At 40.1% G+C, this 27,617-nt stretch overlaps 1 protein-coding gene across 1 annotated transcript; it reads left to right on the top strand.

The window, feature by feature from the left end:
* The first annotated feature begins 1,018 nt into the window (after window positions 1-1,018).
* Window positions 1,019-27,422, top strand: sh3tc1 (SH3 domain and tetratricopeptide repeats 1). The gene is made up of 19 exons (XM_086285415.1): window positions 1,019-1,152; window positions 2,595-2,669; window positions 6,796-6,926; window positions 9,315-9,420; window positions 10,439-10,579; window positions 11,498-11,696; window positions 11,807-11,883; window positions 12,454-12,649; window positions 12,753-12,883; window positions 15,703-15,741; window positions 15,824-17,155; window positions 18,385-18,525; window positions 18,600-18,821; window positions 18,905-19,085; window positions 20,628-20,778; window positions 21,216-21,338; window positions 21,535-21,685; window positions 22,767-22,963; window positions 23,077-27,422. Exons 1-19 carry the CDS (start codon window positions 1,038-1,040, stop codon window positions 23,326-23,328), a joined length of 3,960 nt encoding a protein of 1,319 aa, XP_086141541.1. The 5' UTR covers window positions 1,019-1,037; the 3' UTR covers window positions 23,329-27,422.
* The last annotated feature ends 195 nt before the right edge of the window (window positions 27,423-27,617 follow it).

The raw sequence follows: 27,617 nt of genomic DNA on the forward strand, positions 1-27,617 counted from the left end.
GTGTTTCTACAACACTGCTGCTAGTTGGCTGCAATTCTGAGCTGACAGAGGAACTGACTGGAGGACAGGAAGTGCTGAGTCTTTTCCTGGGATGTTGACGAGGAAAAAAACTCAAGTCAAACCCACGTGCAAGCAAACAGAGAGAAAAAGTTGATGGAAAATGTTTGGAATAAATGCGTTCATCTCCAAAAAATGCTTTGGGGTAGAGGTAGGGGACAAAGCAAAGAGTGATTTAATAATATCATGTGACTCAGCTGCTCACTGGGTGATTATTAACGTGAAGTCTACGCAATTTAATTTTAAGGAAAAACTGTGCAACCTTTCCATGTTCAAGCACAGACACGTAACTGAATTGTTCTGGTTATTGGTGTGCAGATAAACAAGTGGCAGCATTTATAATAAAAGAAAAACTGAAATAAAGCGACAGCTTTTCACTATACGTCAGTGTAGAGCTCACCGAACCAACACAGGAAATAATCCACATTTAACGTCATAATAAAAGTTGCTTCGGTATAATCAGTATACTTTGTTAAATGTTGATTGAAAAATGTAATAATGTAATATACCGTTAATTAGGTTATATATGACATTAAGTGAAAAAAGATTTTGTGATATATTTATAAATGTAAATAACAACAATATGAGAAAAGGGAAGTAAGCAAACAATGAAACAAAGATCTCCCTCTTTGCTTACATCAAGGTCAACATATTGTATTACCCATAAAACGCACCACAAACACATACACAAAAAACATTTGCACCTAATTCTACAGTAAAATCAGAAGGATTTATTTATTAGTAGTATTTATTTATATTGATTTATATTTATTAGTAGTAGTAATAGTATGTTAATTCGGACTCGTTCGTATTGACCTACAGGCTCACTAAGTCAAACTTTTGAAGACTTTTACTTTGAAAAGGAAAAGCGAGGCAGACCTCCGTGTCCCTCACTGGGAGTTTACCAGGTGCATCGTGCACAGGCATGTGATGCTGTGCTGCTGACTGGTCGCAGAGGACGTTGCGCAGCTGCCTTGGAAATGTCAGCCCGGTCGGAGCGGGATTCTTGGAGCCACAAGTACCGGAGACAGCTTTCCACTGACGTCCAGCAGTACCGGCATATGACGGAGATACTACACCGGCCGAGCGGAATGGGTAATGAGACAGATCCTTCTCATGCTGCTGTTCACTACAAATTAGCAGATGCGTTTTATATTGTTTTTTCACAGTAATTGTGTGAAAGCCTGAAACTTAAAGACAATTTTTGTTTTGCTGTTTTCTGTTTATATAAGCAAATTATCTGTTGTAAAGCAGCTGACTGTGTGACTTACGTAAAAATATGTGTCTAACATCGTGTTCTGTTAAAAGTTCTTTGTTAAAGTTAAGTTCAGATACTCTTTGTCACTAAAAAAATTACATTTAGAAGTAAAAGTAGCGTTCTAATAAGAAAATTTCCTGCTGTAGCTGATTGTACATGAGATCATGAAATTGCAATAAGTCACACATTAACATATAAAAGCAGGATTTTACTGTTGGTTTAGGTACTTTTATTTTTAAGGATTTTGTGTCCAATCCAACGAGCTTGGAAAGCAAAGCGACTGGACTTGTTTAAGTTTCCTAAAGACGTCCAGTCACATGAAGCTTCAACCTCTCATCCCAGAAGCATCTTCAGTTCTAACAATAAATGGCAGAGCCCAGGTATTTAAGCCCTAGTGGGAGTTGTCCCTGAGGGTGTTGACTCACTACCGGTCATGTGCCTCGTCACACGAGCCAAGGTGTGAAAAAGGCTGTGGGTCATTACAAGCAGAGGTTTGATGAGTTTCTACCTGCTACATAAGGAATGACAGTGTTGTTCCATTTAAATGCATCTTCACCATTTCTTCAGGAAGCTTAAAGAAGTCCAGTCGCTTTCCCTTCCTCCTTAGACAACCAGAACCTGGATGACTGAGAACCTACACAGACATTTTGTGTCCAACTGCATTCAGTGGTTATTTTCGCTGATTACTTTTTCCACCAAAAATGGTTTAAATTGTGCTAAAAGAGTGGTGCTGTTGGCTAGTTGATTATTCAACTAATGTTTCATGTGCAGGAATGAACTGTTAGGTAGCTACATGTAGAACAAAACACCACATTTTAAACATGTTGTGTGCAAAAGTCCTAACCATAGCAACTAATAAAAATATGAATCCCCTCTCAGATGTATTATTGCAAAGAGTCACTGGATATTTGTAGAGTAATTTAGTAATTGAGTATTGTATTTAGTTGTATTCAGTTATTTCGAGACTTATTATGCAAACTTCAAGCATTTTATTAAATAAACAGTTGTTTGCTATTTCACAATATTATTCGATAGCTAAACATTTAATTACTTTGAGCAAACAACTTCAATTGTTCATTGAATATTGTTAGTTAAATATGAAGTTTAACAAATTAATTTTGCGTGACTGAACAAATAATCAGATAAATCCAACTGTAAAGGTCTTCTGTATTTTAGATATCATTTGCACATCTATAATTATGCTTTATCTTTCACAGGTTATTAACAAATGATTGTATAATGGTAAAATGTAAAAACACATAACACTTTATGTTTTTAGCAGTGCATGGTTTGTCTGGAGATGCTGTGAGTCTGAAGGGAACTCTGTCAGCGTATGAGGAAAACTTCCCAGTAGGTGAGTTTATCAATTCCAATTTAATGCTGTCAAACCATCTTTAACTAATTATATATATAATATATAAAATTGGTGATTGAATTATGAACATTCATTGAAATACTTAGAAATTCCACATTTCAAGAGCGTTACTAGAGACTATCACAACTATCACACGTTTTTTCCCCACAATTTTCAGTGTTATGATGCAAGTCAAGTTACAGTAAGTACTTTCTTGACAGATGATTGGTTAACACTACAAGTAAACGTGAGTGTTAGTGAACGTGAAAATGCTGTATCAGTGATGAAGTTGCTTATCTATGATGTGATCAAAGTAGAGCTGAATCAGAGTAGTTTACTATTCTTATACTGGTTAGTAGGTATTCTATCTTCTTAAGAACTACTAGAATAACTCGCACGTTAATGGCTTTTTTTTAATATCACATCATCACTGCATTGTCAATGACGTTTTCCCCTCCTGTAAGAATTCCACTTGGGAGTAAGGCTCACCTATCTATTGTTTCATTCAGCAAACTCTGAGATTTGGAGCTGAGAATGCCTGTCTGGGTCAGGTGTAGCTCATATGGTCATTACAAAATAGCCAATAACAGGTACTAGAGGCTAGACAGCCTTGGTAAAGGTCCTGGTAAAACCTTGATGCACAGTCACATTGCTAATAGGTAAACAGTGGCTGACTATATACAAAATTCCCTGCTCACCCCTGCAGGGGACATTTTATCCTTCAAGCTCGCGTCCTCTTACAGAGCCCTGGGAGTTTGAGGGTCCAGCGCAGTTTCTTAGCTCTTCCTAGGACTGCACTCTTCTGGACAGATATCTCCGATGTTGTTCCTGGGATTTTCTTGAGCCACTCGCCTAGCTTGGGGGTCACTACACCTAGTGCTCCGATTACCACTGGGTCCATGTTTACCTTCACCCTCCACATCTTCTCGCGCTCTTCTCTGAGCCCTTGGTACTTCTCCAGCTTCTTGTGTTCCTTCTTCCTGATTTTTTTGTCATTTGGTATCACTGCGTCTATCACTACAGCTGTCTTCTTCTGTTTGTCTACCACTACTATGTCCAGTTGTTTAGCCACCATTTTGGCCGTCTGTATCTGGAAGTCCCACAGGATCTTACCTCGGCCATTCTCGACCACCCTACTGTCCCGATTTGACCTTGAGACTACCAGGCCTTATTCGGCACACATGTTTCTGTTTCTGTGCGTCTTGCACCCTGCTGTTATGTGATGTATTATCTCAGAGCATCTTTACACAGCCTGCACCTGGGGTCTTGCCTGGTGTGATAGACCCCAGCCTCTATGGATCTTGTACTCAGAGCTTGTTCTTGTGCTGCCATGATTAGTGCCTCTGTGCTGTCTTTCAGTCCAGCTTTGTCCAGCCACTGGTAGGATTTCGGATGTCAGCCACTTCCTTTATCTGCCGGTGCTACATACCGTGCAGGGGCCTGTCCTTTCACGATGGTACCTCCTTTTGCTCCTCTTTATTGGGTTTCTGCTGCTTGAGGCATTCACTGAGCATGCAGCTGTCCATGGCCATCTTCCTGAGGTACTCGTGTGATCGATGTCTCGTTCACTCTTGGCATACAGCTTGATGTCCATGTACAGGATTGTTCCATTCCATAGTCGGTAACCATAGCCACTCTTTTCAATGATCTCACTGAGGGGGTTCAGGCCAATCCAGAACAGTAGTGGGGACAGGGCATCTCCTTGATAGATCCTGTGCGATGGGCTTGAAGTTGGTCTCTAATGTCCATCCCCATCGACTTCCTGATGAAGGCTTTTAAGGTCCTGTTATTCTTGGACAATTCTAGGCATTCCAGTATCCAGGTGTGGGCCATTGAGTCATGAGCCTTCTTGTAATCAATCCAGGCAGTGCACAGGTTGGTCAGCCTAGTCTTACAGTCTTGCTCTGTCTATCAGTACCTGGTGTTTCGGTTCTCTGGTATTCCTGCCAATTCGTTTCTCTTCCCTGCTTACGTATTGAGCCATGTGCCTGTTTTTCTTAACCTGCCTGACAGGAACTTCCACGTGATACTGAGGCAGGTTATTGGCCGGTAGTTGGATGGGACCGGTTATTTCTGGAGTTCCCTGGGGATCAGGAATCTTGGACCTTTGGTTAGCCATTCTGGGTGTCTCTCATTGACTACCAGCTGGATATCTGCCACTATGATGGTTACTGGATCCTGTTCAAGGAGGTTGCTGTGGTCTGCTCTTAGATCCACTAGCCACTGAGCATTGTTATTATGGTTTGCATCCTTCTCCCATATGCTTTTCCAGTGCTGCTCCGTCTCCAGCCTTGGTGGTGCTGTTCTCATATTGTTCCCTACTGAGAGTACACCTTGGATGGTTCTGTGCAGAATAGATGGTTTATTTTCCTGCCTTCTACTTCTCTGTGTATACCTCTTCAAGCAGCTGTCCAAGGCTGGTAGTCTTTGCCTGGGTGTCTTCAAGGCCTCAGGCATAGACAGCTTTCTGTGCTTCTTAGGCACCTTTCTGCAACTCCATTAGTTGTGCTACCTTGGTCTTGGCCTCTAGTCTCTTTCTCCATGGTGGGTACTGCTCCTTGTGGCTGTTCATCTTATAGTCATCTCACTGATCACTGCTGCCATGGTGTTCTGATCTTGGTAAGCGGCTACGGAGGGTCCAGGTTTCAAGTTTCCCCATGATCCTATTATGTACCTTGTCAATCTCTAGCTGTGAGAGCAATTCCTTCTTCTGAATGTTTGAACACTGAGCTACTAGTTGTTTTGCTGTCAGTCTGGAGAAAGTTGCACACCAAAAATAGTGATGTTTATAGAAGTTCTTTGAACCATTGTCAGATGCTGGGATTGCAAGGGTTATCATGTCAGAACACACTATGGTCTCATGAAGTCTATTTTAGATGAGTTAGGAGTCAGTGTTTTTTTTAATGCATGATAAAACATTTTAGGAGGAAGACAAATCACCCTAACAAATCATATTGCTTTTAGTGGTACTTTGATCCTGGAGTATTACAGGAAATAATCTAACCTGTAAAACTGAAGTGACCTCAGTAGAAAATTATGAAACATTTTAAAGTGGTTTATACCTTGAACCCACAAGTTCCTCTTCAGTCACTTATTAAACTGTGAGAGAGACACTCAGTTTCATCATTAGCTCATCATTGGATGATTTTATTTACAGTGAACTCACTGGCAGTTTATATTTTAACCCATGTGAGTTGATCTTCTATTGATCTTCTATTGTTATAGAGGCTTAATAGAGGTTTTGGCCATACCAGATCAAAGGTAACCAAGAGCACTCATTTTATGAGATCTCCTTGGGTTCAGTTTTGGAATTTGGCCGGAATCCTATTTGTAGGTTGAAGCCTATATGGAAACAGTTTATATGGAAATGATTGCGCCTCCCTTCGCTTTTCGAGAAAGCTCTGTATTGCAGTTGAAAGCCTGGTAGATATAGTGAGCTGTTGGGGACATGTTCACCCAGCCAGATATCATTGAGGCACAGGGCTGAACATTCGCTGGGTGAAATGAAAGAAGCATGGACCGGCCAATGTACGATCGGAAGGAGTTTAAGTTTCTCATCAGCATCTCCTAATCCTGTTGAGAGCTGCTCCAACTAATAGTTTTGCAGAATTCTCCAGATGGATGAAAGACAGGGTAAAGTTTTATTTAAAAACAAACAAAACAACCTGATTACTTTGTTGATGTGTGTGTGAACAGGAAGGAAGAGCTGAAAACTGAACAGATAAACACAAGCAGGAAAAGTAGCACTGAGCAGTATTCAGGCTGCTATCAGCTGCACCATCTTGAATATGGAGATTATTAATGACTTTCATTTATAACACTGTATTTTCCTAATTATTCATTCTGTGCCGTTTACTCTTGTTTTTACACATGGTTGAAAACATGTTGTATGGTTATATCTTTAATAGACACCACACAGCCATATATGTAAATTCAAGGAGGCATAAACTCATTTAATAAAATATGAAATAATTGGTCAACAGATACATTTTTTTAGCTGATTTCATTTTCATTATAATCTGTGTTGTCCAGTCAGGACAGGAAAGCTATGAAATCAGCACATTAGAGTTGATTCACTCATAGTCTTGTCTGTCACGTCTATATTAAGTGTGTGTTGTGTGTTTAGCTCTTCCTGTACTGCTGGATGTGGTCAGGGGTCCAGACCATCTTCCTGCAGATGAAAAGTCACAGGAAATGCTGCGAGGGAAACTGTGCATGCTGGAGGCTGACAGCTCCGAGGTCAATACCCTATTTAAGGTATAACTCCTGACTCATAACACACAGACACACACAAAAGCCTTCTATTGAGTATTTTAGTCCATTATATATGTGCTCCAACACAAAGTTCCTCCATGAATTGATAACAATGCAATAAATATCTTCTCCTTAGTTTGTTTTTTGTGTATTGAAAACTTAAAAGTGAGTGAAGTATCCCAGGAAGGCAACCGTCTTCTGGCCTGCCCATCACAGAAGCTATAAGGTGCTGAACATGGAGAACATTGTTGGCCATTACACAGCTTACAGTGTGGAGAAAAAATGTCTTCTTTGTACTTTTTGGGGGGAGGAGGGAGCAGTGAACGAGTACCTGAAGTGCTCATGGATCTCCATGAGCCTCATGGTAGGCACTGTTCCTAAGTTGATTTCTGTTTCCTTCCTCGTGGAGTGTGGAATGTACGGCTTGACGTAGCAGCAGGGGTGGCAGTACTTTGTCTCTAAGGGGCTGCCAACTGATAAACCTTTTGGTCAAAGAGGTTATGAAATGTTGAATTTTACCTGAGGGGGTCGCTCCTTTAGTTTAGGTTGAAACTCTACCCCTGAGGTTTCAGTGAGCCCCAAAACCTCACTACTGATATTCTGTGGTGAAACATTTTATCCTAATCAAGTGATGTGTGGCTGCAACAGTTCCCAGTGTAGAATTCAGCAGGGATTGGCTTTTGAGGCCGCCGACACTTTGCGAGCTCAGCTCCAGGATTCTGTGGGAATTCCATGGAAATGGCCGGAGACGGTCTGCCAGTGATGCCTGTGCATGCTTGACACCCACACCGTTCATGTTTCAGAGGGAATATTCTTACTGACCACCTAAAGTGCTTTAGATTAAAGCTTTCACATTTAAACATATGTTCGTACAGTACTTTATTAACTCCATCTGAAATGCCAGCAGCACTGCAGTATGTATAGTATAGTATAACAGCTGTTTTTACTTCAGGGGCCACAATCGGCCTGCAAAGAGAGAGACGGTTTTGTTAAATATGAAAGGGGGCAAACATTTTTGGTATTGAAACTATATTTTCTGTAGATTTATGGCTTTTCCTATTCATAACCCCCCACCCCCCCCACCCCCCCACCACCGTCATTCAATGAGCTAACATAACTTTTTCTGTAATTTTACTCATCTGTTTATTACAATGTAAGCCCACAGACTTGTGCTAACATATTTGTCCATCTTCATATTTCTTTAATACAGTGGCTTTCAGAAGTATCCGGCCACATTTTGTCACATTACAGCCACAAACATGAATCAATTTTATTGGAATTCCAGGTGAAAGACCAACACAAAGTGGTGAACACGTGAGAAGTGGAACGAAAATCAGACATGATTCCAAACATTTTTTACAAATAAATAACTGTTTATCAAAAGTAAAAATAATTATTCAGCAGAAAATTGTCCCCATTGCTGTTAAATAGATTAATATTGAACTCATTTTAAATACTTTATATTCTTCTCATTGTGCAGCCTCGTATTCTATAAAGCATGTGTTTGTGATACAAATGTAAAAAATGATTTTTCATTTAAGTGGCGATTGAGGCGGAAAAGCTGAGAGTGGCCATGTGAGAAGGTTTCAAACAAACTGATCAGAGGTTGAACCCTCTAAAGCGTACCCTGTCACTGGTGTCAGACAGATGTTTCACAACATCTTTTAAACATCTGTAACTCCTCAACCTTTTTAATTGAAAGAGTTCAAACACTTCCTGACAGCTCTGCCGTGATATTAGGGTCACTACAGTGATCCTAGGCTCTGTGTCGCAGCGCCCCGGTGAAAACAAAGGTTGGTTGAGAGAAGAGTGAGTGAGTGTTATGGACCTCCACAGAAAACAGACATTTGTGTTCTTTTCACTGTGTTGTGTTTTGAAGTCATTTGTGTGCACTGGCAGCCATGTGATTGTGGTCAGTGAGCAACCTGCCACTGTTTGAATTATTCGAGACACGTTTTGGGCAGATCATCATCATATATGTTTTCTGCTGGTTTTGTTTATTTTTAAATACTTATTCTGAAGTTTGCTTATCTTCATGTGGTGTTGCTCACTCTCTGTCTCATACTTGAAAAACATCTGGAAAGTGGTGGTCTTTAGAGTTTTTATGGCTGGAGCTGTGAAACATTATTGGACCACGTTTCAGTTAAATATTAACTCTTCTCTTCTTGTTGTGCTGCCACAGCTCATTTTTCTGCTGTACTTCCTGTAACTGCTGTAAAACTGTAAAATGCGTTTTACTGAGACATGAAAAGTGGCTGTCAAAACCTTCAGTTTGATGTTTAAATGACATTCATTATGTGTCAGTTTGTTAAATGTGAGCATCAAATGATAATTGGATCAGATGGACAGTTAAGAAACTTCAGTATTAACACTGTTTTCTGTTTTCTTCAGGAGCTGTCCGCCCATCTCATCTCCATCAACAGTGAAAGAAAAGCCATTTATGTGATGTTCACCACATTTGAAGACATATGGAAGTTCACCACATATTACAGAATAGGTATGGAGTACACTGTAGCGCGGCTCCGCCTGAGCTGTACCTGTAGCTACACCTGTAGCTCAGAAGGTAGAGCAGGTCATCTACTGATCGGAAGGTTGGCGGTTCGATTCCTGGCTTCTCCTAGTCTGCATGCCTTGGGCAAGATACTAATACCAAATTGCTCTCCGATGCATCCATCAGAGTGTGAATGTTAGAAAACAGAAAAAAAAATGTGCTGGGGTGAATGCACAAAGTTGTGTGAAGCGCTCAGAAGAGTAGCAAAGCATTATATTAGAACCAGGTGGAAGTATATGTGATGTCATCTAAGGAGCTTGGAAAGAAAAAGTAGAATTGAGCTGAGAGATCTATCGCTTTATCACCTCTTCAGGTTTTAAATCTTGTTCATAAAAGTAACTAAGTAATTAATTACTTTTGAAAATATGTAATCAGTAAAATAACGGGATTACTTTTTGGGGGAAGTAATCAGTAATTAGTTACTGGTTACTTTTTTCAAGTAACTTGACCAACACTGCTAATGACAATTGAAGTTGTATAACTGGAGACAGACTATGTTCTGTGTGGAGTCGAGTGTGAGGGACTCTGTTTGGAGGCTATAGCTTGGACAGTGAGCCCAAGAACACCAGCAAATCTACAACAGAATGACTGAAGAAGGAAAAAAACGAGGTGTTGTACTGGCCCAGTCAAATCCAAACCTCAATCCAACTAAAATACTGTGACAAGAAGTTAAGAGAGCTGGACATAAACAAACGCCTGTTAACCTCAATAAACAGACAAAAGATGATGTAGATGTTGTAGAGATGAGGATAAAAGTCCTCCTTTTAAATTAATACATAAACTTCAAGTTATTGTTGCTAAAGGTGTTGGATTAGTGGAGTGTATTTGGTTGTTCCACACTGCTCTGGCATTTTGTCTTAGTTCTTGTTAATAAATAATGACACAGTGTAAAATGTCATGTTTTGTGGTACATCTTATCCAAATACCTCACACTGCCTTCTGTGAACATCCTCCTCTCCTCCAGGTTTCCTGCGCCATTGCATGGAGAACCTACTGCTAGAGCAGACGTTCTGGCTCAGTTCTTTGAAGGATGACTTTGCTATTGAGGTGACCATTCAGGAGGAAACACTTAACCTTTTCTACAGAGGCATCCTCCTACAAGAAGGTTGGCACTAAAATATCATTTTAGAAGGTGATTAGACATGATATCAGGAAACTGTAAATTAGTAACAAAGGTGTGCATTTACCTGGTAAAATCTTAGATGAGTGAAAGGATAAGTTAACTATTTAAATGAGTTACATATGTTTATATGCTGATAATTCCAATTCACACCAAACGCAACATCATTTTATATGCAGGCATTGAGAAAACACAAATCCTCCCACTCAAATGCCATGTTGTGTAGTGAATTTAAAGGACTGATATAAACTTGTTCTGAGAAATAATTTCACAAGCAGCCTGACTGAGGTCCATTTATTTAAAGGACCAGCCACACCTGTATCATTCCTATACCAAACAGTATAGGAACCCATGATATTGCTTTTTTTTGGGGGGGGGGCAATTTAGTCATGGGTCCGCTTATTTAATTTATGGCCAGATCGTACTGTCATAGCTGAGGAGATCAGGTGGGCTCAGGAGGCCAGTTTGGAAGATCAAGCTCAGTGTGTTTATTTACAGTTAATGTTCAGCAATAAATGCAGGTGAGTGAATATTAGTCAGCTGATCTCAAAGCTCCAGCTCAGGCTGTTGCAGTTTTCCACGACAAAATGTTTTCTCTCTCTCTTTCCCTCTCTGTTGGACATTTCTAGCCCTCAGAATGTAGACAACAGCAGGAGCCAGTCAGTTTGTGCAATAATGTCACTAAGAGCTTTTTGTATTTTTAATGTCATTAATGTCCTTATGACCTCCAGCTTGGCTGGGGAAGGCGTTCCTCCAGACTAGCTGGAGGGCTCTGAGTATCCCAGCCACCAGGAGGTCTGGGCTGCCCCCAGTTTTTTAATTTTTTTAATACATGTGTACGGAGTTGCTGTTTTACTGTCATTATATAAGTAAACTTAGCCTGGTCACTCTCTTTGTTGTTAGGTTCATTGTTTGCCAGTTGCAGTGCTAGCCAGATGTTTGACAGTTCAACCTCTGGAGGAGACCTGTACTTGGAGCAGGGAGACATAGCCCAGTTCGAGCCTCCCTTCCTAGGCTCAGGGTGGACTGTTCTCTGTCTGGCTGATGGAGCGCGGGGCACTGCACCTAGACCTGCTCTGGAGCCAGTCATCCCTTTCCATCAGTGAGTTACAGCCACATAAAGGCCCGTGTGGACCTTAAGCAGTCTCATAGTAACTTTGATGTGAACATGAAGCACCGTAAATGAGGTCAGATAATCCCATCTGTCCACAGGTGGTTTCTCAAATCTTGTGCAGAAAGCATTTTAATAGGTGATGGTAAATCTACCTGTGACTTCCCTCTGCACTTTGGTAAGTGTTTGCATTATGTTAACTTCAGTTACTTTCATTTATCTCATATAATCATTTCCAGTCTAGCCTTGAGGTCACTGTGCTAGGACTAGGGCTACAACTAGAGCCTGGCTCACAGTATCGCCTCCAATTCATCCCAAAGGTGTTCTGTTGGATGGAGGTCAGGACTCTGTGCAGGCCGTCAAGTTCTTCCACACCATTTATGGAGCATGCTTTGTGCACTGGTGCAGTCATTTTGAAACAGGAACGGCCATCTGCAAACTGTTCCCACAAAGTTGGGAGCATGAAATTGTCCAAAATGTCTCGGTATGCTGAGCACCCCCAGACAATAATTCCCCCCCCCCCTTTACCCAGCTTTACACAAAGCAGTCAGGTGGCATGCTTAACACTTTGTATGTATTGGGTTTGGTGATGTGACAGTTGGCCACACATACGCCACGTATACCATTGATTACATTTGGGCAAATATGCATTAGTAAAGTTGATTTTCCAGTTTTCAGAGATACTTATTGCTACAGAAACCTCTCTCACAGTTTGGGACTATCTTCATGCAGTGTCTCCTCTGTTTAGCCAGAGGAACCTGTCTAGCTAAAAAGGAGTATGATGCTGAGGGCCCGGACGAGCTGAGTGTGTCACCTGGTGATCCCATCACGATTGTGGGATTTTTGGTGCCTTGTTTTGATTGGTTCACGGGGAAGAAGGAAGCAACAGGAGAAATAGGTCTGGTCAGGACAAGCTTGGTAAAACCGTCCACTGACGCTTACGAGTGAGTGTAACAGCCGATACAGTATACAGTTATATTGTATTACACCATTTTAGGTTGAGATGATGACAGTGTGTACCTGTTTTCTTCTCTGTCACCACTCCAGCTCTGCAGAGATTTTTTTAGATGAAGAGGATTGGATTTTCTCGAGTCCGCAAGAGGAAAAAGTCATCGAACAATCCATTGCCATATTGAAGAAAAAATCTCATAATGATATTGGGCATAATTACAAACTAGGTGAGAAGGAAAAGGAAAACGGCTTACTGATACCTACCGATGCTCATAGTACATATGCTTACATACCAGTTAAATAAAATCTTTGCTGTAAATACCATATTTTGGTTTAGCAAGCTAGCTAGTGATTGTTGGATGACTAATAATAAAGACTGTGCAAGTAGTATTTTGTCTGTATGTCAGCAAGATTATGGAAAAAAGACCAGCCAGGAGCAGCTGTAACATGGGAAGAGAAGAAAAAAGTATTAAACGATGGAGCAGATCTAGGTCACCAAATTGCAAGATAGGAAAGTTATAAGATATTACAATTGGTTGTGTCTGAGACATTTTGACACAAATAGATGAACTCAGCCCAACAACAGGTTGTTTAGTGTGCCAAAGTTTGTGGCAAGAATAAAAACCTGACAAAGAACCGCCATCCAAGTCCAACACGAAGACCTGTAAGTGCTGCTGTCAGCATTGCTTAACTTCCATTGATGAGTTCATGGAGGCAAAATCTACAAGCATAATGAGGTGTTATATGAATTAGGGACATGAAAAATTGCAATCCTCCAAATGATTACTTACTTATTAAATGTAAATTTTTGACGTGTTGGTGGCATTTGAGGAAAAGTCTAAAAACATTACGTACCAACCAGCAGAGGTGGGACCAAGTCATTGTTTTGCAAGTCTCAAGTAAGTCTCAAGTCTTTATCCTCAAGTCTCAAGTCAAGTCTCAAGTAATGTCAGGCAAGTCAAAGTCGAGTCTCAAGTCACTGGTGTAAAAGTCCGAGTCAAGTCACAAGTCTGAAACTTTGAATTTCAAGTCCTTTCGAGTCTTTAAAAAAAAAAAACAACGAAAAAATAATGTTGCAGTTATGCTAAATGTAAATATTAGACCATGTAATTTTAAAATCTGTGTTTTTCTCAACACATGACAAAATAGTGAACTTAGAAAATATACACAAATTGTAAAATTGCACCTCTTTAAAATGCAGCTCAATTAAACCTAGCTCCAAGAATAGTTTTCACCGACAGTTCTGAGATAAGCTGCATGTCATTCTTGGATGCGGTTGTAGGACCAGCTTTAAAATCGCATGACAAAAATATCATACACATTAAAAAAACTGTATCACCAACGTAGCCTGGACAACATTTGCTAGTTAGATGAAGTCAGCTATCTCATCGTAGCATATTTATATGCATATTTATAATCATACGGTTCTTGGAGTGAGTGCATACACTCATGAAGTTTAGTAACTTCAGGTCACTGCAACAAGCCCAGGTACAGTTTACCGACGGATGGGTGCAGGACCTTGAAATGCACCGTGTAGAACGAAAGACCATCGTACGTATCATAAGTTTACCAGTCTCACAAATTGTCGTCATAAATACACATTCGTTAACCGTTTATTAATAGGACCTTTGAGCTCAACGGTAATTAATTAGTAGTGGAAATAATTTCTGGTAGCATCACAGAAATGTAGCAGTGACAATAATACTGTATGCTGTAATCGTACTGGGCAATTAGTGATACAAAAAACCTGTTTTATCCTGTGAATAAAAGTATGTGTTTTTGTCAATGTACCATAATAACAGAAGCGAAACGCAATATTGTGTCAGGACAATTCACTATTTATGCACAATAAATAAAGGAGCATAGCGCGACAATTTCTGTTCAGCGCCAGACTTGCTTGTAACCTATATCACCAGTTATGTTATGAAAATGACGTATTAACTACTAAAAAACACTGACCTTTGTGTAAATGCTTGGAGCAGACTAACATGTGAGCTGGAGTGTTCTGGGACGTTATATTTGACCTTTGAATGGCTGCAATCCAGGCCACCCGTCGCCTCTTTGTTACTTCGGAAACATGGCTCGAACAATTTCTCTTCAACGACGTAATCCGATAACAACCGATCTCTTTACCCGTCGGCTTCCCGTGGCTGTCATGCGACCGGCTATTGCAGTTAATAATACAACGGCTTCTTGTGTTTCTTTTTATCGCTGTATAACTGATTTTAATTGAGAGCCTGCGTGCGCTAGTACCGCTTGCCACGAGTTCCCAGAATCCTTTGCGGTTCTACCCGTGAATGACGTCACATTTTCAATCTCTATATAATATGCATGTTAAATTTTGTATTTGGGGTAAAATATCAAGTCTTTTCAAGTAAACCGGTTCAAGTCCAATTCAAGTCCCAAGTCATTGGTGTAAAAGTCCAAGTCAAGTCACAAGTCTTAGAACATTTTTTCAAGTCAAGTCTAAAGTCATAAAATTAATGACTCGAGTCTGACTCGAGTCCAAGTCATGTGACTCGAGTCCACACCTCTGCCAACCAGCCTGCTAACATCTGTGCCATCTGTGAAATCTTGCTGCTAGCATGACTAAAATAATTCAGATCACTGTAAACTGCCACTGCTGTGGTTATGGTTGTGTTTGATTAAATATACAAAAACTGTTGCCATGTTGTCACAGATGAAAGAAACCTGTGTCTGGTGTCCTTTGCTTTACTGTGACAAAGTTACACTCTTTTTGCCTTTATAGGCTATTGCGCGCAAAGATTCCAGTTAGATCACCGTGCATATAATAATTTTATGGCATTTCTTTGTGTCTATGAATTTCAAGACTTTTGTGGCCACAGTCCAACTTCTCGCTTGTTTTGGATGCATGCAGTTCTCTGTCGCTACCGTTTTGTATAAATAAAGGTTCAAAGACAAGTATAAAGTACATTTGTGTATATAATTTGCACCAAGTTTTGTTTCTGAGCATTTATTTACCAGTTACTGAGGATTTTGTTGTTTACACATTCACTTTCTCATAATGGCTGTTGTTCAATCTTAGATATGGTCACTTATCAGGATTCTGAGAAAAAAACATCACGTAAGTATGACATTAGCATTTCTTTACTAACTGGCCTCCTGTGCATGCCATCATTATTGTCTCTCTCATTATTCTTTTGCAGCCAGCTTTTCAAGAAAAGTTGAGTCTGAACAGAAAGAGTTCAAGACAAACATTCACAGGTTTCTTGATCAAGACAAACAGTCGACCCCTCATTACACCGTAACCAAGAGGGAGACTCTAGAGGAATCGGGCCTGGCTGCGGAGGCAAAAAGCCCCAAACTTCCCTCTTTCGTGGTGCAACCAGTTGAAGGGAACAAGAACACATTGATTCCACTCTTGTCTTTTTTGGACGGCCGAGACTACAAAGTAGAGTTTGGCATTCTGTACGGACTGAGTTCTGAAAAACTGGCCTCCTCCACTTTCACTGGTCACTGTGATGAGGATGAACTGATTTCCTTTCTGGGTGTTGCCAGGGAGACAGCCAGGAAGAAACACCTTTTCTGGTCACAAACTCGTTTATGCTTCCTGTTGGGGAAGCTCTGTGTGGGTAGGTCAAAGTTCAATCAAGCCCAGGTTTATTTTGAGGAAACTCTCAGTGTCCCAAGAGAAGGCTTCACAGACCTCAGGCTGTTGGCCAGCATCTTCTCCAACCTTGCTGCAACATATCTTTTGCAGAAAAATACAGAAAGTTTCTTTGCTGTGACAGAACGACTTGTTGCCTTACTAATAGGAATCCCAGATTGTCTGAAAAGCTTAGAGGACAACTCTTCTCTTAAATACATGCTCAAGAAAGCTATCCTCTCTCACAACAAAATGGCAGAAGCCCGGGCTTGTCTGCTGTTGGCAAAGCACCACTGGACTTCTGCTATGGGAGCTCAAGTTGTTCCTTATCTGGAAAGGCTACTCATTCTTTGTGATGAAGCTCAAAGACCATGGAGGATCTCTCCCAGTCATGGATATCTGGCACTGGGAAAGCTTTACAGTGAACTTCACCGTCCCCACCTCAGTGCCAGTTCAGTCAGGAGAGCTTCTCTGCTGCCCTCTGCCACGCTCTCTGACTGTCTTGGCAGTATGGTATTACTTTTGGACACTGTCGCTGAACAAGAAACCCCCGTTCCACCTCAGATGGCTCCATATTTGCACAAAGCTCTCACTTTTCCAAAGCTCCAAAGTAGAGAGAGAAACCATTACCAAATTTTGAGCCACCAGCTCACTGTTTGTCTTTGCCAACTCTATTGCAAACACAAGATGACGGGACATGCGATTTGCCATATGCAGGCTCTCATCAACAACAGTCCTTCGAGGCAAGTTTGCGTCTCTGTTTCAGAAAGAAAAGGTTTTCTCATCTGGCTGGCGTGGCTTTACATTGACAACAGTCAGCCTGCAGTTGCTTTGGACATACTGGAATCAATCCTGGCTTCGATTCCAGAGCACTGCACAACTCCTCAGGAAGGTGAGGGGGTTTCTATAAATCGCATTAAAAATTTAAAGTGTTTTTTAGTTTTCACCCAAATTTGCACAGATGCCCTTCAGACTGAGCCTCACAAAAGTTTAAGATTTGCTTCTACAAATATGTCCTTTACAGCAAGTTCACTGTAAAGCTGATAAACAGGAAGTGATATCATATTTTATTTGCTTTTTATATTCTTGATCCCAGATCTGTATGGACCGTCTCTTCCTGAGTTTTCATTTCTAAAATGTGTCATTTGACCTTAAGAGACTGGAATAAGCAAAGCTGTGTGTGCTGAGCTGTTTAGCTTTTTCATTTTGTCTTCAAACTATACTTTGTTTTAAAAACTGCAGCTCATATTTCAAAGTTGTAATCTGCTGTTTCACACTCTTAAATGTAGTTATGAACCAAGGTCTACCTCAAAGCCAGATAACACACAACAAGTAGTTAAACTTCAGGAATGTCTAAAGACATAAAGACCTGGACGAGCTCTAATTTCCTGCTTCAAAATTCAGATCAAACTGAGGTTTTTGTACTAAAAATATCTGAAACATGTCTAACCAGATGCTTACTTGGGATGTTGTCACGTTGGCCTCCAGTAACAGTAAGAATTTTGGAGTCATTTTCGACCGGGATTTGTCCGTTAATTCATGTATTAAATATGTATAACTTTCTTCCATTTGTGCAACATCTCTAAAGTTAGAAACATCCTGTCTCAGAGTGATGCTGATAAATTAGTTCATGCTTTCATTACTTCCAGACTGCTCTACTGTAATTCATTATTATCAGAATGTCCTAAAATTCCCTGAAAAGTTCATCTAAAATGACACCCTTTGTACTTCTGTTTAGTTAGAACTGGATCAGGTGACTCTGAATCCTTCCTTAGTAATTGGCTTAGGAGTGTTTCTGCTTCACACTCATGCATCACTCAGCATTTAATGATTAGTTATTATTAACCTCTGCCTCTCTTCCACGTCTTCATTCAGAGTTACATCAGAGTTTAACCACAGCTTTGCACATATAACTATTTTGGTATCTGGGATCTTGACTAACTCATTTTGTTATATATATTACATACAGCTGAAACTTTTAACTAAAGAAAGCGGTCACCTTTAGAAAGACTCAGACCTTCAACTGATTAATAAAACTATGTGGAGTGTACTGTAGGATAAAGATTTAGCAAACAGGCATTTCTTAAATGTTAAAGTAAATTTCTTTAATGCAATACAAAGGTGTGGTTCTCAACATGCGGGGCGTGGCACTTCGATGTATGGGTGATGTTCGGAGGGCAGCAGAGAGCTACCAGGCTGCTATTGACATCTGCCAAGAGTTTGAAGATATGCCAAACGGGGCCGTAGCTCAGGCCAATCTAGGTGAGCTAGAATATCCTACTGTGCATAAATGTTTCGTTCCAACTATGTTATGACTCTTTCTCATCTTCATAAAGGGTTGTTGTGTCTGAAGGCTGGAGCGAAAACACTAGCAGAGAGGCATCTGTCTGAGGCAGTTCAGCTTTTCTCTGAGCTCAGTGAAGAAAGCAATGTGGAAAACTTTATCCCCGTATTGATGGAGCTGGGAAAGTATTATGTGAAGCAACAGCAGCTGGACTATGGGAAAGGATGCTATGAGTGGGCTCTGCTTCTGGCAATCAATGCTAACTTGTTAGAGTGTAAGTATGAATGTCACATAACCATAGCAGTATCTTATATTCTGTGTTAAAACTGTCCTTCTTTCTCTCTGTCACTTCGCCAGACGAGCTCGGTGTAACACGATGTCTGTGTCGTCTGTATGAGTGTAAGATTCCAAACCAGGTTCAGTGGATAATCTACAGTCAGCACCGAGTCCAGCTGCTGAGACGCACCGGATACAGAGAACAGGAGGGAGAAGCACTGGAAGCAATCAGCCAGATCTACCTTTCTATTGGCACAGAACAGTACGTGCATGTAGACTTGCAGTATGACTGGAATATGACATTCACTTACCTTTTATGCAGCAAAGTGCAGTGTTCTGTGGTTTAGATCAGATCGGGACTGAAAGCTGAAGGCTCCGGCAGTTTGAGAGCGAAGTGCTCTATTGAGGTCTTTATGATAAGACGAGGCCTGATTATTCCAGACCTTCCATTTGAGGAGAAGAATTTTAAACACTCCTGTCATGTTACTTTCACAGTGCTAAATGTGTTTTGCCCAGTGCTGGTTTCGGATATTTTTGTTTAGCTTTTCCATTCTACAGAACTCAAAGGGATCTATACACATTATAATTTCACACCGCTTGCTCCTCTTTTATCCTTCAAGCTCGGGTCCTCTGCCAGAGGTCTGGGAGCTTGAGGGTACTGTGCAGTATCTTAGCCATTCCTAAGACTGCGCTCTTCTGGACAGAGATCTCTGATGTCATTCCTGGAATCTGCTGGAGCCACTCACCTAGCTTAGGGGGTCACTGCCCCGAGTTCTCCGTTGACCACGGGGACCATGGTTGTCTTATTCTGCTTCTCCACCACTACTATATTTGGTTGGTTAGCCATCGCCAGTTTGTATGACTGTATGAGTTGGCTTGAAGTTAGCATCTAGTGTTGTTCGCCACATCCCCATTGAATTCCTGATGAAGGCTCTTGGTTGATCTTGTATAGTTCTACACATTCAAGGATCCATGTGTGAGGCATCCCATGAGCAGACTTTCTTGTAGTCAATCCAGGTAGTGCACAGGTTGGTCAGTCTGATCTTACAATCTGCAACTATCTACCGGGAGCAGGACTGTCCAGCCTTCAGTTAGCCATTTTGGGTGTGTCTCATTCGTTAGCAACTGGTTCATTTGTGCTACCAAGCACTCATGGAGTACAGTTAGCTTCTTTAGCCAGTAGGCTTGTGTCATGTCAGGCTCTGATGCTGTCCAACTCTTCATGCTTGAGACTCTGTTTTGGATGTCTGCCACTGTGATGGTTACTGGATCCTGTTCAGGGAGGTTGCTGTGGTCTGCTATTAGCTACACTAGCCATTTAGCATTGTTATGTCTTGTTTCCTCCTTTCATGTGATCTTCCAGTGTTGCTCCATCTCCAGCCTTGGTGGGGCTGTTTTCATCATGTTCCCCTGCCATTTAGCGTATACTTAACCTGTGGTAGCTATAACTCAGGTGCTAGAGCAGGTCACCTACTAATCAGAAGGTTGCTGGTTTGTTTGCCGAATGCTCCAGTCTGCATGCCAAGTTGCTCAAGTTGCTCTCTGATGGATCCATCAGAATATGAATGCATGTGATTGTCAGATAGGAAGAGTATATAAAAATAGTTTTTTCCCACTGTCACGAAGTGTTTGCTCATAGGTGGCTGTATGATTGTGATGATTTTTTTCTAATATTGTAGGGTTTACCTTATAGTGTAAGGTGCTTTGAGGCAACTGCTGTTGTGAAGGGTAAATGAAATTGAATGGAATCAAATTAACACTGGGACCACTGTAGACCTTTAAAGTTATCTTTGAATTGTTTCAGGGCGTACCGAGCTGCTCTTGACTACACCAAGACCAGTCTGGGTATTTTCATTGACCTGGGCTGCAAGGAGAAGGAAGCATATGGCTGGCTACAAGCCGGGAAGATCTACCAGCTGCTGGGCCAGATTGAACTGGTGGACATTTATGTTCAGGTCTGATACCAGTGTTTTCATTTGTATTGTCTTAAACTTTTATTATTCTCAGAATTGCAAGTTTACATTGAAAACTATGTCAGCCATCATGAATATCTCTCAAATTCAATCCATCCATTCGTCTTCTTCCACTTACTCTGGGTCAGGTTATGGGGACAACAGCCAACTCCCCAGTCACTTCCTCCAGTTTATCAGGGACACACTGAGGCATCCCAGGCCAATAAAGAGATGTAATCTCACCAGTGTGTCCTGGGTCTGCGCAGAGTAGAAAAGTATTATAAAAGAATTACTCCACTTACCACAACTCTTAAGTCAGATAATCAGCAAAGAAAATGTGTGGATGAAAGAGCAGTCTTCACAATTTTAGCGATTTTGGCTTTGGCCAAAATGAAATTTGTTTATCATACACTGAAATCCTGTATTTCTGGTGTTTTCAGGCAGCTCAGGATGTAGCTTTGAGCACAGGAGACACAAGCTTTATCTTGAAGCTTCTTGAAACTGCAGGAGACATTTTCTTCGACAGCTGCCGGGACAGGGACAAGGCTGTCCTCTTCTACAGGGTACTTTAGAATAATGTGATTTCAGTCATTCTTATGTAGGATTAGATTATTTATCCATGTTTGTTAAAACTTTTTCAGCATTATTGTGCTATGATGATATTACTGTACTTTCTCCAAAATTGGTGCAAACTAATAAAAGCTCAACACTGTAATTATCATAATTAAATGGCTGTATTTTTATGTTCATTGCATGTAGGACCGTGCTCTGCCAATCGCAGTGAAGAGCAACAGCATTCACAGTAGACTGAGGTTGTGCAATAAGCTCACTGAAGTGATGTTCTGTCTCAAGCTGTACGGGGAAGCAGTGGAGTTTGCTCACATTGCAGCTGACATCAGTAAGAGTCTGGGTAAGCAAACCAGCACACACCGAAGTCGTTTCCATCTTTTGTCTTTCATGAAGTGTGTCAGCACTGGACCAAAGTATATTCTCTGTACTTTTCAAAACTATTGCTACTATAATTAAAAGCACTTTAAAGATGCAGCTTCACCCAGTCCCCTTTTTTCAGGCTCGTCAGGTGCTGATGCTGACTTAAAATATTCAGGTTTAGGAGTTGTTGGTAGTACCCAGTGTGTACCTGTACTGTCACTGATTGCTAACCTACATAACACAGAACATAAATTAACCATTTTTAAAAACCCTTTGGATAATAGGTGTGTTGTCAGGTGACTACATGCTGAACTATGGAAGCATTAATGGCATGTCGGAGCGGTAACATTAACAGTTTTACAAACTGTACATATGTAAGGGGCTTCCATTTGTCCTACAGGTAACTTCGAATAGACACTCAACCAAGGGTTTCCTCAGCACACAATTATTGCTTACTAGTGTTTTCTGTTCCTGTCTATTGCCACTCAAAGCAAGAGTGTTAGTAGGTTATTTGCTAACTTTGTTTTGTAGCTTTTTTGTGGTGCTTTGTGCATCCACAAATCCCAGAGCCTGAATCCAGTTAAGCTGCTTTGCACTGCCCACAACAGTATCAGCTGTTATTTTAGATAAGCTGCCTTCAACGATTGCATTTTCCTTTTCAACATTAACTTGTTCTAAACATTAGTTTGTCCAGTATTTTCATTATCTCCTGTATGACCTGAGGCGCCTCAAGGTACTTTGAATTGTGAGATAAAGACGTTAAAATAATACAGAGAACATCCTAACAGTCAAACAAACATTTTCATTTTTAATGTAATTTACTTGGTGTTTGCAGTATTTTTTTCTTATTAATCTCTATTAATATAATGACGATAAAATTATAATGTCTTCTTTTGGTTTTAGTAATTTTGGGGTGTGTAATGACAAATTATAATAAATCATGACAGCTGTGAACAGCACGTATGATTAGACTCCAAAGTTTGCTCCTATGAAAACGTATCACTGGCTTACATGCTGACATTAGGTCCTGTGCTAAAACCAAATGAACTGTGTACATGTAGGTGAGCGTCTGAATGAGCGAGTGGCGTGCCACCGTCTGGGCTCACTGTACCACTGTCTGAAACAGTGTGAACTGGCTGAGCACTATTACCTGAAGACCCTGACCCTCTGCCCAACACCTCTGCAGTTCGATGAGGAGCCACTGTATTATGTGAGGCTGTACCAAACACTGGGAGACATTATATTCACTGATCTGAAGGTAATGGACTGGGTCATAGATGTGGGTTGTTTTCTGTATTTTAAACAATAAAATGTGAATCTGATGAACATAGTGATCTGCGATATGCCTAAACTGAAATCCTGCCTCGACAGGACCCTTTTGATGCTGCTGGATACTACCACTTAGCTCTCGCTGCAGCCATGGATCTGGGCAACAAAAAGTCTCAGTTGCAGCTGTGCACCCAACTCGCCACCATCTACCACAACTTCATAATAGACCGGGAGCGCTCGCTCTTCTTTTATCAAAAGGCACGAGGATTTGCTGCAGAGCTGAACGCAAAGAGGATAAATATTTCACCAGGCCAGCAGTACAGCAGCGCACAATACAAGAATATAGGACAGTAGGAGGGACACTGCATGAAGACAGGAGATGCTATTTGTTGGTACAGAGTAGACATGAAGCAACGTTCCACACTGAAGATGCTTTTCAAAGTTTCACAGTTTTGTTTTCCAACATGATGATAAAGTCAATAATTCCAGAGAAAAAACAGATTTTTTTCAGCAGTTTAAATAATAAAACGTCATAACTCTGAGCCACCGTTGCTGTAAGACGAGCGTGCCAGCGGCATAAACCAGGCATATACTGAAATTTTTTTATCATTGAAATGAAATACATAATGAAATATTTATTTAATATCGTTTGTTTTAGGTCACATAGAGGGATCTTTGTCTCAAACCTAATTAAGCTCTTTAATTCGATGTTTCTTTCTGAGACGCACCGTGTTTGATGCTGTTTGCTTCCCTGAAATCTGAATGCCTGTGGGTCTCTAACTTTATCTTTGTGTTTACTTCATATTTCATTTAAATAGACAACTGTGAACAGGTACGTCCTGACACGTGGAAACAGGGAAACACTGTTCACTCGTTTAAAATCGACAGCTGGTCACTAGTGAACATCCCAGGCTGGATCTTATTCATGTAACTTTCTTTTTTTTTTTTTATTAGTTTTTCTGTTTTCACAAACAGTACATAATTACATAACATAATAAAGTGTACAATTCAGAACCAAAAATAAATAAATAAATAAACAAAACAAATAAACAAAACAAAAAAAACAGACTGATAACTAAGCACAGAACGACAGCTCAGTTCCATCTAAAAAATAAATAAATAAAGAGAAAATACAATACAGTACAATACCTGTGGTCCCAGTATTACGTTGCAGTTTGAACACTCAAGAGAATCCTTGTAACATAATATTAGAAACATCAGATTCCACATAATTCAAGTATGGTTCCCACACCTTAAAGAAATGATCTGTTTTTGAGTGCAATACACATGTAAAGATATTCCAATGGCACTAGATCCAACACTACTCATTGCCAACCTAAATCCATTGGAGTATTATATTCTTCTTTGCCGCATAGGTGAGAACACAGTACAATCTCCTATTATTCTTGGATATTAATCGCTGGCTGGGGAGGCCCAGTATAAGAGACAGAGGGTCCATCTCCAATTCACAACCGAAAATCTTCTCCATTTGAGATAACACATTAGACCAATATTCTTGCAATTTCAAACATGACCAGAAGCTGTGAGTTAGGGTACCAATTTCTGTCTTGCATTTGAGGCACATGGGTGAAAGGGTAGGATTATACTGATGTCTGCGAAATATGGATATATGCATTCTGTGTATGATTTTTAACTATTGCTTTGGTACGATTACAAACTGAGATTGATTTGGCATAACTCCAGACATCTTTCCACTCTTCATCATCAATTGCTATACCTAACTCCTTTTCCCATGTGCCTTTAAGCCTCTGTGACATCACTGAAAGTACAGAATATAAAGCCTTATAAAATATCTTATTCATGTAACTTTCTAAAGTGCACTTGCTTACTACTTTGATGTGACTTTGATGGGAGAAATAATTATTCAATCCCCTGTTGAATTTTTATGAAATGAATAGTCCTTTACTTCTGTAGTCTAATAGTTCTTTATAATAATTTCAGTTTGATGGAGAGAGACAGAATCTCAAAAAACTCGGAAACATTACAGTTACTTGAAGTTGATTTAAAAATTAATTTGTGCGTTTTTGATCCCCTACAAGCCAGTTTGACCCCAGTGTAATCTGTGCACCACAGAGTCAGTCAATTACAAACACTCCTACTCTCAGTTTGTTATGTGTACACTGCATGAGTGTGTTATGGGATCAGCCGCCTCAAGGTCAGAGGTCAAGTTTTCTGAAAATAGTTTGAATGCAGTAAATGAGTTATATGAGTGACAAGTACGAACAGTTCTAAAGACGTTCTCGTATTTTTAACAATTACCGGATGATTCCCAAAGAGTTGGTGATCAAATATTGTTGGGTCCTGAAAAAAAACTGGATCAGTGGACAAAAGAAGTCACGAAGCTGAAACGGTACATCTGAAAGTTGTGACTTTCACCTGCAAAAGGTCACACACACAAAAAGCAACAGTATCTTGTATAGTATCAAAAACGGTAGCTTGTGTCATATGAAGCATGTCAGTTTGCCTCCTGTTTCTACAGGAGCAGAGCAACTGCCAGTACAGTCCTGAAAACCTGGAGGAGCCTCTGTTGTGGTTTGGGGCTGCCAGACAGAATTTTGTGTTGCGCTGTTCATTTTGTCTGCTGTATTTTTCTTTATGTAAGCTCTTAGTGGCAGCTGACTAGCTGGAGACCAAATGGTACTGACTATAAACTGGGATTGGAGCATAAGAGAAAGCATAAATGTACTGTCAGATATTATCTGTCATGCTGTACCATCTAGAAAACATCTTGTTGGCAACAGCTTCATTCTGTAGTTTGGAAATCATTCCTAACCAACGCAGTAAAATCATCGTTGAATAGACTGAAGTCATGGATTAGCCTTCCGAGAGTCTGGAATCTCAACATCGTTGAGGTAGTGTGGGATTATATGGACACCGACAGGAACAAAGGAGAGATTGTTGAAAGAGTCTGCAGATCATCTACCTCCTTTAAGATGCTTGGAAAACTGTAGACCTGAAGACTATTTAAAGGAAGTACAACAAATGGCACTTAAGAGAGTGCCATTTGTTGTGTTGAAGAATAGAGATGGCCAGCAGAAATGTACAAACCCTGGTTTTGCCTCATGTACTGTTTTTCCATGTAAATTAGGTGCAGCTATTGATTAAACCTATTTCCCGTTTTCCTAGCAAAATATTAAAAAGTGACGATTGACCCAAGACTTGTGTATAGTGCTGGAAATAGCTGGGGGTTTTTTTGTAAATCATACAATTTTAAATTCTAAATCTTTTCAGTTTTTATTCTTTAAACATTTAGTGTTTCAGGAGATCAATCCTGGATTTATTTTTTATTTGTTTGTTTGTTTGTTAACAATAAATCTTTTTGGATGTCAGAAAAACAACCTTCTGTCTTCTGAGTTGACACAAGGACAAAGTCATTAATATAAAAAACAGAAAAACCATTAATGCTTCTAATGATGTCAGTGACACACGTTGTGTAGTTTACATTATTGGCTCTAAGAAGACGGGAAAGAGCTTGGGTTTGGAAAAATGCTGTGGGTGGAGTTACAAACACAGTTTGTACGTCATGAATCAGTTACCCTGACCTTCCAATGACACCAGTCTGAAACATTCTGTGGAAGCTGGTTTCTGCTACTGGAAACAAAAGAGTAACTCCAAGAATAACTCAACATTTCAAGTTAACAAGTAGAAATTTAAGAAAAAAAATTGATGTTAAGTTAAAATTTTGAGTTAGTAAAATAAGTTAAAATTTCTAGTGAGCATTGCCAGTCTTGAATTACGTAATTTCTTCCGCTTCTGCTTCAAGAGTGACAAGGACATTACGTAACTTCACAGCACTTCCTGACTGCCAGGGCTAACTTGAAATTTCGAGTTCACTCGTCAGAGTTAAATGACTTATATGAGACTGTGAGACTTGGATCTGACAAAAGAAGCATTTGAGTTATTTAGGTGTAGGCTCTGTGACGAGCACTTCCTGCCTCAGTGAACACAGTTTTTTTATTAATATGTATTGTGAGGAGGATCTTGTTCTATTCTATTAAACCGATCATAACTTTGTTTATTGCACTGATGTTGAAGATCTTGTGGTTTGCAATGAATTTTGAGTATGATGCAGATAATTGGAGGCTGTTCATTAACCAGCCCAAAATATGTAACGTGTTCAGCTGCACATTTCCTTTGCATCTGTGCCAACTGGTCATTCTGTCTAGTTAAAAAACACCTATGAAAAAAAACTGTATCTTACTGAATATCTGTATTTTTTAACGTGGCATCACTGAATTCAAACATTCAAGACTTGAGAGATTCTCAAGTGCTCAAATTTTACACTATTCATATTCTGATTAAAATAAACTTAAAAAAATGTGGACAAGTGGTTTTTATGTTTTTAATCATATTTTTAATAACAGTATTACCATCCCCAGTAGCAAGGACTTTTTTTTAAATTATGATCTTTTCCTAAAATTGCATAAACAATAATCTCATGGCTGAAAACTTTGCTTTCACCATTTTTCAGTATTTTCATCTCTTGGCAGTATGTTATATGACTTTAGCTGCCAATGACCTGTTTTTGAGTCCGATAGCTGTGATGTCACAAGACAGTACTGGTCAGTTTTAATGATGGTGCTGATGAACATTTCTCATGACACTGTTGGAGCAACATTGAC

Source organism: Aulonocara sp. 'chitande type north' Nkhata Bay, linkage group LG3 (genome assembly GCF_057382095.1).
Source record: "Aulonocara sp. 'chitande type north' Nkhata Bay isolate Kocher_YH1m ecotype deep benthic linkage group LG3, A_spYH_male_GT1.1, whole genome shotgun sequence".
Classification (NCBI taxonomy): Eukaryota; Metazoa; Chordata; class Actinopteri; order Cichliformes; family Cichlidae; genus Aulonocara; species Aulonocara sp. 'chitande type north' Nkhata Bay.

Bases quoted from the DNA above. Each gene is read 5' to 3' on its own strand.
- sh3tc1 (XM_086285415.1), top strand. From the start codon at position 1,038: ATGTCAGCCCGGTCGGAGCGGGATTCTTGGAGCCACAAGTACCGGAGA. The intron at 1,153-2,594 runs GTAATGAGACAG...TTATGTTTTTAG, and splicing joins ACACCGGCCGAGCGGAATGG to CAGTGCATGGTTTGTCTGGA. The intron at 18,526-18,599 runs GTGAGCTAGAAT...ATCTTCATAAAG, and splicing joins CGTAGCTCAGGCCAATCTAG to GGTTGTTGTGTCTGAAGGCT.